The sequence below is a fragment of the Aegilops tauschii genome, chromosome 3 (assembly GCF_002575655.3).
Source record: "Aegilops tauschii subsp. strangulata cultivar AL8/78 chromosome 3, Aet v6.0, whole genome shotgun sequence".
Lineage (NCBI taxonomy): Eukaryota > Viridiplantae > Streptophyta > Magnoliopsida > Poales > Poaceae > Aegilops > Aegilops tauschii.
The window spans coordinates 40,281,211-40,298,401 of NC_053037.3; the positions used below are offsets into that span (position 1 = coordinate 40,281,211).

Genomic DNA, 17,191 nt, shown 5'->3' on the forward strand with positions numbered 1-17,191 from the left:
ATTCTGTAACCGGGACTAAACGATCGGGACTAATGCCCTCCACTTTTAGTCCCAGTCGTGTTACGAACCGGGACTAAAGGTGCTCCACGTGGCCGCTGCAGGGCGCCGAGGCAGGCAGGAGGACTAAATGTACCTCTTCATCTCCACCCCTATGAAGTCTCTTTCCCTCTCATGAATGTGGTGGCTAGGGCACTTGTGTCCTTCATGTTTAGCTGGCAAGCCCGTGGATCCATCTGTTGCTCAAGTCGTCGGTGGTGGGAAGGAGGATCCAGGTGCCTCGGCTCTAGCTAGTTGATTAGGTTAGGGTTTTTTCTCGCATGTGCGACGTTCGGGCGGATGGTGGGGCTTCATCTTTTAGTTGGTCTTCCTCTAGTTCGTCGATCAGGACAGAGCTTCAAGGTAGTTTCGTGTCGCCTCCTTGAGACAATGAGGTTAGGGGTTTTCATCATGTATGATGACGAGATTTGGTGTTGGTGTTAGGCCCTTCAAAACACGACGAAAGTTCAGTGACAATGATTGCGGCTATGCGATGGTCCTTAGGGGCATTTGCACAAAGACTTCCTACCTACCATCCACGAAGGCAAACGCTTCGAATCAATTCAAGGGTTTAAGGGTTTCGGTAGGAGAGCAACGATAATGGTCGACGGTTTGTTCTAGCGGCAGTAGTGGTATACAATTCGGTTCTCGAGGAAGCTCGATGAAAATTTTATTTTATTTGCAGTGATTTTTTTCTTCAGGTGAACTTATAGATAGATATGAATCTTTTATTCAAAAAAAGAACACTTTCATTATATGTAAGTTGCCTGATCTTAAAATTCGGATAAGTCGATTTAAAGAGTCATGCTACTTTTTCCCCTTGTGTTGTTTCATGGGTTCTTGGGCTGAATTTCAGACCTGCCCCTATTTGGGCCTTGAAGCATGTTACCCGTTGCCTTTTTTTATTCATTTTTTGCATTTTTTTTTCTTTTTAGTTGATTTTCTCTTTACGGTTTTTTGGGGATGTTGGGTGAGTGTAAATGTATACCCGTAGTTACATACAATATTTATGTCAATTATGCTAGAGTGCAAAAATTACATTATTATATGCTTATTCTTTACATATTACGAAAGTGCGATTTTAGTGTAAAGATGTGTCCAATTATTTTATTTTATTTTTTAAAGAGTAATACGAATACAACTATTTCATTTTTTATAAAAAATCAATTTTGATATTGTTTTAGTTTTCTATTTTAGTTTGGTTTTTTCTTTAAGGGTAATAATAGTGTCACTAATTAATTCTTTCTTAGATTATTATTTTTTTGCAAAACGTCCACTGTATGCTTGTTCTTGCATAATTACATAAAAAAGAAAATTTCTGTATTTTTTTCACAATTTGTGTTTACGTCTTTCTTCTTAAAGGGTAATACCAATGGCACTAATTATTTCTTTCTTAGAAAACGTCGCTTTTTAACCTTTTTGTGTGTAAATATATACGCAAGTACTATAGAATGTGCGTGTAAATTATAAATTACACTATTATATGCTTGTTCTTTATATATTACAAAAATACATAATTTCAATGCAAAGTCTTCTGCAAATGTTTTTTTTATTTTCGTTCTTCTTTAAGGGTAATACCAATGCCACTAATATTTTCTTTTCTTATAAAGTTTATCGTTTTAATCTTTTTTTCCTTTCTTCTTCAAAGTAATACCATTCCCTGATCCATGCTTACATACAAAAAAAAGTATTTTTTTGTCTTACTTATTTCTTATGTGAGATAAAATGACTCGTATAATTATTTCTTCTGTAAAAAAGAGACGTGCTCTTCTTTTTACTTTATTTCTTATTTGTTCTTTGAATTACCATGTGGTCATGTCCGCTGTGGAAATAACCAAATACATTTTGTGTATACATATAATCCAAGTGATATTTGTATCATTTTGTTATCGAGGTAAAAAAGTACTACCATGCGTACTATGTTTTATGCGTGAAAAAAAGATGGAGATTTCTGTAAACCACGAGTCAAGATTTGTAATTTCCAGCTGCTGATTCATTACTAGTCAAGGTGAAGCAACACAATTACGCGCAAGAAAAAAAGGTGAAGCAGCACAATCAGAAATCTCAAAGGCACGTACAGCCAACTAAAAAAAGTAAGTAGAAGTCAGCCACGTACAACCCCTCATATGCATCCTTGATTAGCTCGACCGAGCATGATTGAAGCTCTATAATCATCATGCTTTGAGAGATTTTTGTTGCCTGAAACTTCTTCCGTGTCACATATATACAGAGACAGACAATTGCCGGAAAGTTCAGAGAGACTTGTCTCTGCTTTGTGGCCGCTGACAAATTTCAGAGACTGGAGAGTAGTACATCTCGATTCTCGAGTGATCTAGCGTCATGCTAGTCTACTACACCTGTCCTACCTCGGTGATCTCGATGTCGTCTTCATCGTCCTCCCACACGCCGACGGCGGCGGTGAAGGCGGTGGCGCCGGCGACGACCACGACGGCGAAAACAAGCGGGACGACCACGTCCGGCACGGTCCGGCCGAAGAGGCCAGCGGGCACGCAGACGGCGTCCCACGGCGGACCGTCGAGCGGCAGCCCGATGCTGCCGCCAGCGAAGTTGCCATCGGGGCATGCCCTGGTGAGCGGCGCTCCCGGCGCGACGCCCCAGACGTAGGCGAGCTCGGGCGCGAGAGCCGCCACGGCCACGGACATGGCGGCGACGGCGGACCACGTGGCCGCGTAGAGGAGCAGCGGGCGTGGGGCGAGGAGGCCGGCGAGCGAGGGGAAGTGGGACGCCATTGTTGGTGCTCTGTAGTCTTTCACAGAGGTTTTCTTCGTCCTGGGGATGGCCGCGTGAGCGAGATGTATATACACAGCAGAGCGGAGCAGGTAGCACCCTGCAATTGTCTGGGGTTTGTGTGTTTTGGGTGAAGGGGATTTGGCGGGAGCAGAGCAGGTGGCACTCTGCAATTGTCAAGTTCGATCTACTCCGCTCAGCTGCTCCTCTGCAGTTTCCAGCTTCCAAACAGTCAAACAGAGGAACTGCAATGCAGGCACAAGAGCTACAATCTGCCAATCTGCCTATGTATGTTTTTGCTTTTGCATGCCCCGGATCCACTACGAAGGAGGGAAGGAAGGAATGGGCACATAGCCTAGTGCATCCAGAGACACTCGAGCTGGGGACCGGCTACTGGTCAGTCGCCTGACTTCAGAAAATGGGTCAGTCGATTCCTAACCAATCGACTGAACCAAAATTGTGGTCAGCCAATTTCAGTGTTATAGCATACCTTAAGTCTTTTTGCATACAAAACCAACAGAAGCTTACAAGTTACAAGACTTCATGGGCCCAATGCAAAACAATGGCCTGTTGATAAAAAAAACAAAAATAGAGAAAAACAAACAAAAATGCAGACAACTTACACAAAAATTGCACATTTGTATGATATGCAAAAGTAAGCATGTAGGAGTGGAATTTATGCAAAAAAGAAATTTTGTAAGAAGGAATGAATTATTTATTTTATATTTGCAATCTCACACATGTATATTTAGTTTTATAGATGCATACATATATATCAAAAATGTATTATTACGATGAAAAATAAGCATACACTAGTGAGATTTCCGCGAAAAATAGTGATCTCTAAAAAGTAATGGATTAGTGACATCGGTATTACATTTATAAAATAAAATAAAATGAAAACTAAAACAAAATCAAAAATAATAGATTAGTGGCATTGGCATTTGATCCATGGTGTCTCTACTTCTCCGGATCAAAATAATGAATATCGGCATTACCGTTTAAGAAGAAAGAAAAGTAAAAAACAATAATGACAAAATTTATACACGGTTTGACTAGAAATTGGGTTTTTTTTTATAATATGCAAGAATAAGCTCAAATGGTGAAATTTCACAAAACAAATCCTAAGTAGAATTGAATTAGAGGTATTGGTATTATCCTTAAAGAATACATAAAATAAAACAAAAACTTAAACAAAATTAAAATAGTGAAGTTTTCTAAGAAATAATGAATTAGTTTCATTGGTTTACCGTTGACTGAAACTAATAAAACAAATAATGTGTACATATAATTATGAAGTTTTGGCACAAATTATATAGTATTTGTCTGTATATAATTACACTCAGCCAAAAACCCACAAAAAACAAATATAACCAACAAAGGAAAGAAAGAGGGAAGAAGAAAAACCCATAGAAACAAAAAAAGAAATAAAAAATGAAGGAAAAATACCCTAAAATAGGAAAGAAAATGATATAAAAAACTAAAACTAAATGATGACAAAATTTGCACATAAATTGCGCTTTGTTAAAATAAGCAAGAATAAACACATAATAGTGAACTTTTTCACAAAATTAAAATTTTCTAAAGAAAGAATGAATTAGTGGCATTGGTATTTGATGCATAGTGTCCGTACTTCTCCGGATCAAAATAATGAATTAATGGTATGGGTATTATCGTTTAAGAAGAAAGAAAATTAAAAAAATCAATAATGACAAAATTTGCACACGGTTTGAATAGAAATTGCGCTTTTTTCTAATATGCAAGAGTAAGAAAAAATAGTGAAATTTCACAAAAAAAATCCAAAGTAGGAATGGATTAGAGGTATTGGTATTACCCTTAAAAAATAAAGAAAATGAAATAAAAACTTTAACAAATTAAAAATAGTGTAGTTTTCTAAGAAACAATGAATTAGTGTCATCGGTTTCCCGTTAAGACGAAAGGAACAGAAAATTATAAAGCAAATAATGAAATATTTTGCAAACAATTTGCACAGAAGTTGCACATTTTTAAGATATGCAGGAATAAGAATGTAAAAGTGTATTTTTACAAAAAGGAAGTTTCCTGAGAAGAAATGAAGAAAAAATAATACTAAAATACCAAAGTTTTCAAGAAAGAATGAATTAGTGGCTTATATATTACTCTTTAAGAAAAAGTAAAATGAAATCAAAACTAGAACAAAATCAAAATAATGAGGTTTTCTAAGGAAGAATGAATAATTAACATTGGTATTACCCTTTAAGAAGAAGAAAATAAAATAGAAACTAAAACAAAATCAAAACAATAAGTTTTTAAGAAAGAATAAATTAGTGTTATTAGTTTTACCCTTTAAGAAAAACAAAAATAAATTAGTTAATTAAAATAAGGAATAAAGAATTAGTTGCATTATTATTACCCATTAAAAATAATATTTTTTTTTTGCAAAACTTGCACACAACTTTGCTATTAAATTACACTTTTTAGTACCCAAACAATAATCATATAGTAGCGTAATTTTCGCGCATATTGCAAATTATTTAAGTGTGTACATTACATTCACCCATCATCCCGAAAAATATCAATGAAAAAAAAACCAACTAACAAAGAGAAACAGAAAAACAAAAGTAAAAGTACATAAAAAAATATTTAAAAAACGAAGGGAGAGAGAGGAGGGCTGGATCGCACAGTTGATGGGCTTCGGCCCAGAAGGAAATCAACTGACCCAAATAAGGGTTCAGTCAAAAAAAAAAGAAGCCCATAAAACAAACAACACATGTCAGAAAAAAAACGCATCACGGATCTCAGAGAAAAATCAATGGCCACAAAATTGACTGACCCAAAAGTGAAATTTCAGCTGACTGAAATGTAGCTAAAGTGCACGAGCTGGGCTACACCCTTTTCTCCGGTATGATTTATGTCAATGTAAGCTTTTTGTGTCATCTTAATTTCCTTAGGCTCGGGAGCTACCAGCTCCATGGACGCATTAATTCCGATCGTGCTCCAGTAGAGCATCTTCAATGGCAGCAGCCCTGCAACAGAGCAGCTGCCAAAAAGCCGTTTTTTAGGATGACCCCGCAACCAAGAGTCACTCGTAAAAAACGGACCAAAAAGACACGATGAATATGGTTACTTTTTTCAAGAAAGACAGATAAACACATCGTTTAAGACTTTCAAAGTAGATGAGACTCTCCGCATTAGTCGAATAACTATTCAGCGCAGCCTGGATCTTGTCCAGGAGGCTGATGAGAAGGTATAGATGACTTGGAAAACGCTTGTTAACCTGAGCTATGAAATGATTGACTTTTTGTTCAACACTGGTGGGTTGACTGAGCAGAATTTTTTATTAGAACGTTGGCAGGTAAAGCCTGAAACAAGGCTGCTATCCCCGCTCGGGTCGAGGCTGCTATGGCGAGGTTCGCCTCGGAAAATCTGCACGTCGTGCAAGCGGAGTACAAGTATTGGGCGCAGCGCAAGAAGCTGTTGAAGAAGGACGATTTTCTCCCCTTGGTGATCAAGCTCAAGTCCGATGACTGTGAAGCCGAGAAGCAGTTGGATAGCTTGGGAGAGGATACCATGGAGCCTTGGAACCGTGTTGACGGCATCAACGACGAGTAGGAGGACGAGATTGACTGGGACAATCTCAACTCATAGTTTGTAGTAGTTGTCAGTTCCCGAACTATGTAACTTTGTCGTCGGACTATGTTTAAGTTTGCATACTTGTCAAAAACTATGTTTACGTTTGCATGTTTGGATCAAATTTGCAAAGATATAGTTTAGTTTTGATATTTTCGTGCCCTTTTTTAGGGCAGATATTGGAGCAGTGGTGCCCTATTTTAGGGCAGTTGTTGGAGAAGAAAAATTCCAGTGTCCAAAAATTATTTTCTGGTACCCTAAACCACTTATTCAGTGCCCTGTTTTAAGGCGGCTATTACAGATGCTCTAGCAAGCTTACAAACCTCCAGAAGCTCTCACTTAGGACCAACAGATTGTCCATGGCCATCCAAGTCAACATGTCCTCCCCATACCAACTCGACAAGTTCCCAAAATTGCAAAAAGTTTATAATTTAGAGAAAAAAGATCCAACACAACATGCACCGTGAATATTGAGAAGTCAAAAAACAACCCTAATCAACAATTGTTGTTGTACAATTATTATTTTCCTGAGCTCGATCAAGTTCATGTCGTACCAAACAAATGACTCTGATCTCGCCAGTGTCGCTTTCGTAGTGATTGATGCACTGCATTGGCAATGAAGGATACTTATTTCACATGAAAGGACGATTAAATAACATCAGAAGGAGCTTGCATCTTTCTACTAATTTGTATTACAATGGACACTTATTAGCAAAGAAGAATGTATACATGACCAGAAAACGAATGTAAATATGAGCATTTTCTTTTTGCAATCAACAATCAAGTGAGCAAAGAAATACGGACAAGATATATATTGATCAACTAGCACAGAAAGATAAAAAATAATCACGCATTGAGTAAAAAATTTCACGGATCAAGGGGACAACAACAAGGACTGACGTCTTGGGGCATGCTAGCACGCATACCCTTCTTCTATTGTGAATGAAGGAGGGTTCATTTTGTGCAAGATATATGCTAGTTTACAATCATGGGACCCTCCTTTCGGTCCTGTAGACAGAGACCTCAGTTCCAACGAAAGGGAACAAAAAAGAGGTCCTGTCATACCATACAGATGAAATGAATGAAAGATATTCCTGTTATTTTTGTGCCTATTTGTACTTAACACTGACCGCATCAAGAAGAGTAGTTTGTTTCCATATCCACCATACGGATCACAACTATATGGTAAGGAAGAAAACAGAGCTACACTTTGAGCCTATGATAAGTGTAGGGTAATGTAGTAGAAAACAAAAAAGATCGCCCTACGATCACCCGGGAACACTATGAAAATGCGATGAACGGTTTGGATCAGATCGTTAATTACCGACTCCGAGTTATAGCGGAAGAAGACGAGTCGGTGTAGATCGTACTTGGAGGCCCTCGAATCGTAGATGAACGATCCCGCGAACCCCCCCCCCCCCCCCCAGAAACAATCCCTCGAATGAAGACCGAAAGCATGACCTCTCTATGAGTTGCAAGCATACGATCTTCATGATCGGTAGCACTACACCATCCAGAGCTAATCGTCGCCGAAGGATTAAAGGGAGGAGATTAGAACCGTCTAATAATGAGGATTACAAGATCTATGTCTAGCTCTGATTGATCAACTAGGACCAAGTAGAATTACACTAGAGAACTAGAGGACGCTCCAAAACTTGTGTGTAAAAAAAGTGCCAAATCTTCTAGTATATATAGGTTGGAGGGAGAGGAGGGGTGCCACACTAGGGGGGAAGTCTCCCCCCTTGCGCCGGCCTAGGGAGGGGGAATCCCTCCCCAATTCGGCTTTCCCTCCCTCCTTTCCATGGGAAAGGGGGCGCCACTCCTCTTGGGCCCTTGTGGCCCAATACTCCTTCCACACCTCTTAGCCTTTTAAGCCCCGTTGATATTAAATTAAATATAAAGCCTTCTAGCTATTATTAGAGCTTTTTATTATTAATTTAACATCTCCGGAAACATTTTCCACCTATATATATTATTTATCGGCAATACCCGTATTGCCCGATAAACTCCGAAACCCTTTCGGTGACCCCGAAACGCTTCGGTTCCTCTCGAAACTACTTCACAAATATTTCCTCGTTACTCCCATCCTACTAACACTCAGCAGATTATGATTACCTTAAGCCTGTGATCCTGTAGGTTCGGTAAAACATAGACATGAATAAAACCCCTTTGTTCAATGAACAATAGCGGAACCATGGACGTCCATATCGATCCCTATGAGTACATGTATGACATTTGAGTGAATCTTTGGTTATCATGTGCTATTCCCTTAGCTTCGCGATACTTTACAATAACCTGAGGTGAGATGTATATTGGTATCCTCTTGAGTCATACACATGCTCACTATACCGGTCTCTTCATTACAAGTTTTGTTCTTATTTCTTGTTCACATGTTTCGACATTCCCATGACTAGTCACCAGTGTCTGCCCAACCGATGATGGATGCCGCCACACCGAGAGGGCCTTAAGAATATCTATCCATCGTCGGAGGAGCAAAATTCCACTCTCTAGCTATCTAGTCCGTTGTCAAACTTTCCAATGAACCTGTAAGTTGTCGTTATGATCACCGTGTTACAGATGACGTTTGAGCAACCCCAAAGTCCACCGTACGGTAAAAAGTGACTACGATACTCTCATGGTCTAAGGAACTGAAACACACGTTAACACTCCGTGTTATAACAATACACTTCAGAAGATATAATCTCGAAGTACAACAAACAAGTTTGGGTTGATTCAATATGATCGTTCTTCTAATGTCATACTCTCAATGTTGTTTCAGGACCATCATTACACAAGGTCAGCAGCTACTTCTATACTAACCACAAGGGCTTTCATCTTCGCCGCACCCATAGAGAAACGACATTCGGTGGTGATGAAGGTGAAGAGAGAGTGAGCGAGCGAGAGAGAGGTTGTGTTTTCAATCCGACCTCAGTCAACCATGCCACATCACATGCGTCTTTACTCTCCTATAAGTTCCAATCCAACCCAACAATGTGATGTCATCTCCGAAATCACCTAGGTCATGGAAAAATCACAAGGGGCGGATTTACCTGGTTCCAAAGATTTGGGAGTCAAATCCGTATCAAAAGGGCGTTTGTCCATTGAGGCACATTAGGGGTGCAAAAGAAAAATGAGCGAATGGACTTCTTTCATTTTTTTTTTCTTGGGGCAAACATGGACTTCTTTCATATAGCAAATCGCTGACGTTCGGCCCTGAGGCATCTCCTAATTGTCGGGGGTTTGTATGTTTTGGGTGAAGGGGATTTGGCGGGAGCAGAGCAGGTGGCACCCTGCAATTGTCAAGTTCAATCTACTCCGCTCCCCATTTCAGCTCCTCTGCAGTTTCCTGTTTACGAATAGAGGAACTGGATGCATGCACAAGGGGTTACATTCTGCCTATGGATGCTCTTGCTTTTGCATGCCAATGAGGCAGTTCTAACTCCTAACTCTAAAATTTTGATTGAGAAAGTAAAGACAGTAGGTGTGTTGCCAAACAAAACCAGCACACACGAACGTGCCAGACCCGGGACGAGAGAAGCCCCGGATCCATCGCCAGTCCGCTTCCACGGACCCGAGACACGCCGCAGCAGAACCTTTTTTTTGGAAAAGATAACGCCCGAATGTCAGATTTCTGAGATTTTAAAAAATAACGCCCGAACTCTTCTTTTAACGTTGGATGAGACACACACATCTTCAAGCGATCCTGGTTGCCATGTCGTTTTTTCTCTAGCGTTCTAGCTGAGCAACCCCGAACAAACCCCGCCCACATCTTCCACGTAATTTATCCTCACTACTCTCTTTCCAACTCATCTCCATCCCCCATAGAGAACGAGGTGTCACCCTGTTGGCTAGGATAGCACGGTCCTATCTAGCCCATCCGGGTTCGAATCACGGAGGTGACCTGTGGTGCTTAGGGCGTGTTCGGTTGTCTGCATAGAGCCCAACCAGACCCGCGTGGAAAGTAAGAGGCCTGTTTAGTTGCCTGGTTTTACTGTTGGGCCTACATCGCACACTTCTTAAATCAACCCAGAGGCTGGCTCGCGGGAAACGATAGTTTCTCGCGAGCCAGGCCGAGCCGAGCACAAGCAAATGGGCCCTTGCACGAGTGGAGACGGGAGGATGCGAGGTGATTAGGTGAGGTCTTCTTCAACCTCCATTAAGCTCCTATCTAATCTTATCCTTTTGATCTACACAACGGTGCTTCTGTTCGATGTAAGCTCTACACAAAAAGATGCACCTCAATGCTACGATTTCATTCAGGCGATCGGTTCATAGTTTTGTCGGTCGTAAGTTCTTAATTTCGTCTTCCCGTTTGGAGATATTCTGGACGAATTTTGTCAGATTCGTCGCGCATGATCGATCATTTGAAATTCATTTGACCAGCAGCCTAATCTCGCAGTTCCTCACAACATTCGTGTTATAGGTTTTTGATTTCGATGATCGTAGCTTCATCTCTCTTTGAACAGCAGTCTACTGCACTGATGCCGCCATGTTGAGCTCCTCTGTCCTCTGCTCAAAGTCCTCCTATTCGTCCCTCTCGACGCCGACGCCCTTCCCCTTGATCTCCTTGCCCGCCTGCTACTACACTAGAGTCGTTTCTGGCGTCGCTCATCTCGGCCTACTCTCTGTCGTCCTCCTACTGCACTGACGCTGCAATGACGCGCACACTGCAGTTCGCCGCCGACGGGGTCGATCATCTTGGCCTCCTCTCTCTCGTCCCACTACACTAGAGTCATTTCCGGCGTCGATCATCTCGGCCTCCTCACTCGCCCTACCACACGAACGATACCATGGCGCGAGCACTGCATTATCCTCCCCTGTCTTTGCGCAAGCACCACAACTAGTTCGTCGACGGTGTCGCTCGCCGTGCCGCTGACAGGGTCGCTCGCCCACGACTCCATGCTCGACATGTTGGACACGGCGCCATGGCCACTATCCACCACAGTCGCCATGGTCCGACGCACACTGCAATTCTTCTCCCCCTTCCTCTGCTAGCTCTTAACCCAGTGTGCTAAGTGCAAGTGCTAACTCTTAATCATACCCCATGCAGGCAACCAAACAACGTGTAGGTGTATGCGCCGAGACAATGCAGGCAACCAAACAACATGTCAAAATTGATCCCCTAATGCAGGAAGTCCATATGCATGCAACCAAACAACTCCCAGATGTCGCATATGAGGCTGTTTTTTCAGAGCCAGGCTGAATGGAGAAGTGTATGCAACGTAGATACTGTAGCACACGGCAACCAAACACGCCCTTAGAGTTTGTTCTATAAAAATAGGAAAACGTTTACTTTCATCCGGAAGAAAACAAACCGACGCAAGCCGCCCGCGCTGATCGACACGCATCCCTCCTGGGCCCATCCACCGCTTCGCTAGCCAGCCATATCTCTTCGTCCCCTCTCTCATCCACACGTTCTTCTTCCCCACTCCTTTCTCTTCCCCCGTCTGTGTCACATGAGAGGAGAGCTCCCATGGCGAACTTCGCCGCTCGCGCCGCCACGGTGTTGTGAAGAGCGACGGGGCCAGCGGGCTACTACAGGCCCGCGCCCCACCGCCGAGGTGCTGCAACCCCGAGGGGCGGCGCAGCATTCAGGGGAGGCGGCCGTTGCTGGCGATGCGCGGCGGGGGCTCATCGATGTCGTCTGTTCAGCGACGCAGCAACGCGTCCATGGCCAAAGTATTGCGAAGCAACCTCGAGGAGGCGTTGCTGATGTTGCAGGTCGCCGGCGTCGGAGCTGCATTGGAGCACTCTCTCGGTCATTGGAGCTCCGCCGCGCCTACAATGAAGCGACGCCGGAGCTGCAATGAAGCGTGCCGGAGTTGCAGTGAAGCACCGGGGGAGGGTCGTGGAAACTTCGCCGGGGCTGCAATGGAGCTCGGCCGGAGTTGCAATGGAGCTTCACCGGAGCGTCGGTGCTAGGTTGGAGCTCGGCCGGGGCTGCAATGAAGCTCGGACGGAGTTGCAATGGAGCTTCGCCGGAGCAGTGGTGCTCCGTTGGAGCTCCGCCGGGTTGCAATGGAGCTCACCGGACGCCGACGATGCTGCGTCGGATTTTTAGTTTGCTTGATTTCTTGACAATTGAATTTTTTAGGAATGCTTCCAATTTTCTGCGTGCCAAATTTAGTTTCTTCATTAAACCTCATAGTCAAATTGAAGGGAATATGCCCTAGAGGCAATAATAAAGTTGTTATTTATATTTCCTTATATCATGATAAATGTTTATTATTCATGCTAGAATTGTATTAACCGGAAACTTGATACATGTGTGGATACATAGACAATACACAGTGTCCCTAGTAAGCTTCTACTAGACTAGCTCGTTAATCAAAGATGGTTAAGTTTCCTAACCATAGACATGAGTTGTCATTTGGTAAACAGGATCACATCATTAGGAGAATTATGTGATGGACAAGACCCATCCGCTAGCTTAGCATAATGATCGTTAAGTTTTATTGCTATTGCTTTCTTCATTTCATATACATATTCTTTTGATTATGAGATTATGCAACTCCCGAATACCGGAGAAATACCTTGTGTGCTATCAAACGTCACAACGTAACTGGGTGATTATAAAGATGCTCTATAGGTATCTCCGAAGGTGTTTGTTGGGTTGGCATAGATCAAGATTAGGATTTGTCATTCCAAGTATCGGAGAGGTATCTCTGGGCCCTCTCGGTAATGCACATCATAATAAGCCTTGCAAGCAATGTGACTAATGAGTTAGTTGCAGGATGATGCATTACGAAAGGAGTAAAGAGACATGCCGGTAACGAGATTGAACTAGCTATGAAGATACCGACGATCGAATCTCGGGCAAGTAACATACTGATGACAAAGGGAATAACGTATGTTGTTATTACGGTTTGACCGATAAAGATCTTCGTAAAATATGTAGGAGCCAATATGAGACTCCAGATTCCTCTATTGGTTATTGACCGGAGAGATGTCTTGGTCATGTCTACATAGTTCTCGAACCCGTAGGGTCCCTACGGGTCCGCACGCTTAACGTTCGATGACAATTTTGTATTATATGAGTTATGTGATTTGGTGACCGAATGTCGTTCAGAGTCCCGGATGAGATCACGAACATGAAGGGGAGTCTCGAAATGGTCAAGAGGAAAAGATTCATATATAGGACGATAGTATTTGGACACCAGAAGTGTTCCGGGGGTACCGGGTACGTATCGGGTCACCGGAAGGGGTTCCGGCAACCCCCGGCAAACTATATGGGCCTAATGGGCCAATAAAGGGACACACCAGCCCCTAAGGGGCTGGTGCGCCCCCTATATAGGCCAAAATAAGGGGGGAAGGAAAGGAGGGAAGGGAGAAGGAAAGGGGAGGATTCGGCCTCCCCCTTTCCTTCCCGTCCGCCCTCACTTTCCTTCCCCCTCAGCCCTCTCTTTCCTTCCCTCTCTGACACTTATGGAAGGGGGGAGGCCGACTTGTAGGAGGCGCCCAAGTAGGATTACTCCTACTTGGGGAGCCCCTTACTGCACCGCTATAACACACAACATTGATTCATAGCCGTGTGTGGCGCCCCCTCCACAGTTTACGCCTCCGGTCATACTGTCGTAGTGCTTAGGCGAAGCCCTGCGCGGATCACTTCACCATCATCGTCACCACACCGTCCTGCTGACGAAACTCTCCCTCAACACTTTGCTGGATGAAGAGTTCGAGGGACGTCATCGAGCTGAACGTGTGCAGAACTCGGAGGTGCCATACGTTCGGTGCTTGATCGGTCGGAACGAGAAGAAGTTTGACTACATCAATCGTGTTTTCAAATGCTTCCTCTTTCGGTCTACGAGGGTCCGTGGATACACTCTCCCCCTCTCGTTGCTATGCTTCTCCTAGATAGATCTTGCATTAGCGTAGGAATTTTTTTGAAATTGCATGCTATGTTCCCCAACAGTGGCATCAGAGCCAGGTTTATGCATAAATGATATGCACAAGTAGAACACAAAGGGTTGTGGGCGGTGATCATCATACTGCTTACCACCAATGTCTTATTTTGATTCGGCGGTATTGTTGGATGAAGCGTCCCGGACCAACCTTACATGACCACGTTCATGAGAGCGGTTCCACCGGCAGACATGCAACTAGTTTTGAATAAAGGTGGCTGGCGGGTGTCTGTTTCTCCAACTTTAGTTGAATCGAAATTGACTGCGGCCAGTCCTTGTTGAAGGTTAAAACAAAAAACTTGATAAATCACCGTTGTGGTTTTGATGCCTAGGTAAGAACGGTTCTTACTAGAAGCCCATAGCAGCCACGTAAAACTTGCAACAACAAAGTGGAAGACGTCTAACTTATTTTTGCAGGGCATGTTGTGATGTGATATGGTCAAGACATGATGTGATATACGTTATTGTATGAGATGATCATGTTTTGTAAAAGTTATCAGCAACTGGGAGGAGCCTTATGGTTGTCACTTTATTGTATGAAATGCAAACGCCATGTAATTGCTTTACTTTATCACTATGCGTTAGCGATAGTTGTAGAAGCAATAGTTGGCGAGACGACAACGACGCTACGATGGAGATCAAGGTGTCAAGCCGGTGACGATGGAAATCATGATGGTGCTTTGGAGATGGAGATCAAAGGCACAAGATGATGATGGCCATATCATGTCACATATTTTGATCGCATGTGATGTTTATCTTTTATGCATCTTATTTTGCTTAGTACGGCGGTAGCATTATAAGATGATCCCTTACTAAAAATTTCAAGGTATAAGTGTTCTCCCTGAGTATCCACCGTTGCGACAGTTTCGTTGTGCTGAGACACCACGTGATGATCGGGTGTGATAAGACAACGGGTGCAAGACAGTTTGCACATGCGGAATACTCGGGTTAAACTTGACAAGCCTAGCATGTACAGACATGGCCTCGGATATGAATCATGTAGTAGATATGATCAACATAGAGATGTTCACCATTGAAAACTATTCCATCTCATGTGATGATCGGACATGGTTTAGTTGATATGGATCACGTGATCATTTAGATGACTCGAGGGATGTCTATCTAAGTGGGAGTTCATAAGCAATATGATCAATTGAACTTAATTTATCATGAACTTAGTCCCGATAGTTTTTGCATATCTATGTTGTAGATCAATGGCCCGTTGAAAGAACATGCGGTGCCCCCATGTTTGGTTTTGGTAATTAATGACAATCTCTATGGACTAATGGTTGCCTTGAGTTATATTTGAAGGATTTGTCCATAGGCATTTCTTGAGGTCCATGTGTTGGTTTCAAGGAGTTTATGTGGTGACCAAGGTGTTATTAAGGAATTATCCAAAGATTGGTCATGTGAGAGTTGAGCTTATTGCAAGCATGTCTTGAAAAAGAAGATTGTGTGATCATTCATGTTTACCTTCAAGACATCATCCAAATGAAGAGAGTTGGAAAGAGTCAAGAGTGAATCAAGTTGATCAACACACAAAGCGCACAAGATGTACCGAGGGATCAAGCGATCCCATGGTATGGCAAGCATTGTCAATTACGCTTTGTGTACTAACCCATGGTCTTCGTGAGAGTTCTTTGTGGGGTTAGATTGCGGTGTGCAAGTTCAAGTGAAGCGGGCAAGTTCAAGTAAAGCATCACAAAGAGATCAAATGCTTGAAGCTTGCCATCCATTGTGGTGACAATGGACCTGTGAAGATGTGCGGAAGGGTGGCTCACCCATAGTGGAGTATGGGGGAGCAATCAACTAGTCTTCATCGAGCCAACGCAATCAAGAAATGTGGTCCATCTTGAGGGATTTAAGATCGTCATCATCTAGCTCAAGTGGACCATGTGCAAGGCAAAGGTTTGCTCTTGATAGGTTTTCTATTTTACCGGTCTCATGATGGTAGTTGCGAGACCGGGTTATAGGATCGATTGCCGTACTATCAAGGGGGGCTCTCGATGAGTAGCTTGATCGTATCATTCATAGAGAGCTCAAACTATTGCATCCTTGCATCATCTTTATTGGTTCTTGTTTGGTTCTTCTCTTTGTGAGTTTTGGAGCTTATGGTAATCTTGATGACAAGCTCGAGTTCATCGAAAACAGAGTTCACTCGCATCTTCAATGATGTCTTCTATGTTGGAGGTTATGCCGGTTCTTCTCGGTTGGAGGTTTCACTCCTCTATTTGTTAGGCATACCTCCCCTGCCTCTTCTCGGTTGGAGGTTTCACTCCTCTCGCTGTTTTGATGCTACTCGTCGTCTTGTATCCAACAATCTTGAGTTTGCTCAATTCGGAGCTCATATGAAGAAGTTTTGGCAGTTCTGTTTGGTCCCAGCGGTAGTACCGCGGGCCGGAGCGGTAGTACCGCTTGGGTGCTACAAGCGGCAGTACCGCTCCACAGCGGTAGTACCGCTGGTAGCCCCCAGCCGTAGTACCGCAGCAGCTTCATGCTAGTACCGCCTCGTTTCGAGGGGTCTTTTTCCGTGTCGGGTTTTACGGTACTAGCCGCGGCAGTGGAGGCGGTAGTACCGCTCGTGTGCGGTAGTACCGCCCTGACCACCGCGGTAGTACCGCTCTGGGCCCAGTGGCAGTACCACAAGGGGGAGCGGTAGTACCGCTGGCCAAGCGGTAGTACCGCTGGTCAAGCGGTAGTACCGCTCTCTGCGGGGCTGCTATGGGGGTAACGGTTGGATTTTCCCCCTCCTATAAAAGGGGGTCTTCTTCCCCAATGAACATTATCCTTTGAGCTCGTGTTCTTCCCCCATTGTTGACCTTCTTCGAGCTTGCTAACTCTCAATCGCTCCATGGATTCTTGCTAGTTTTTGAGGGAAAAGAGAGAGGAGATCTAGA

General features: G+C 43.3%; 1 protein-coding gene across 1 annotated transcript; it reads right to left on the minus strand.

Annotated features, from left to right (window-relative positions):
* Positions 1-2,387: 2,387 nt before the first annotated feature.
* LOC109783022 (uncharacterized) lies at positions 2,388-2,786 on the minus strand. The gene has a single exon (XM_020341650.1). The coding sequence runs from the start codon at positions 2,784-2,786 to the stop codon at positions 2,388-2,390; it is 399 nt and encodes a 132-aa protein (XP_020197239.1).
* Between the last annotated feature and the right edge of the window lie 14,405 nt (positions 2,787-17,191).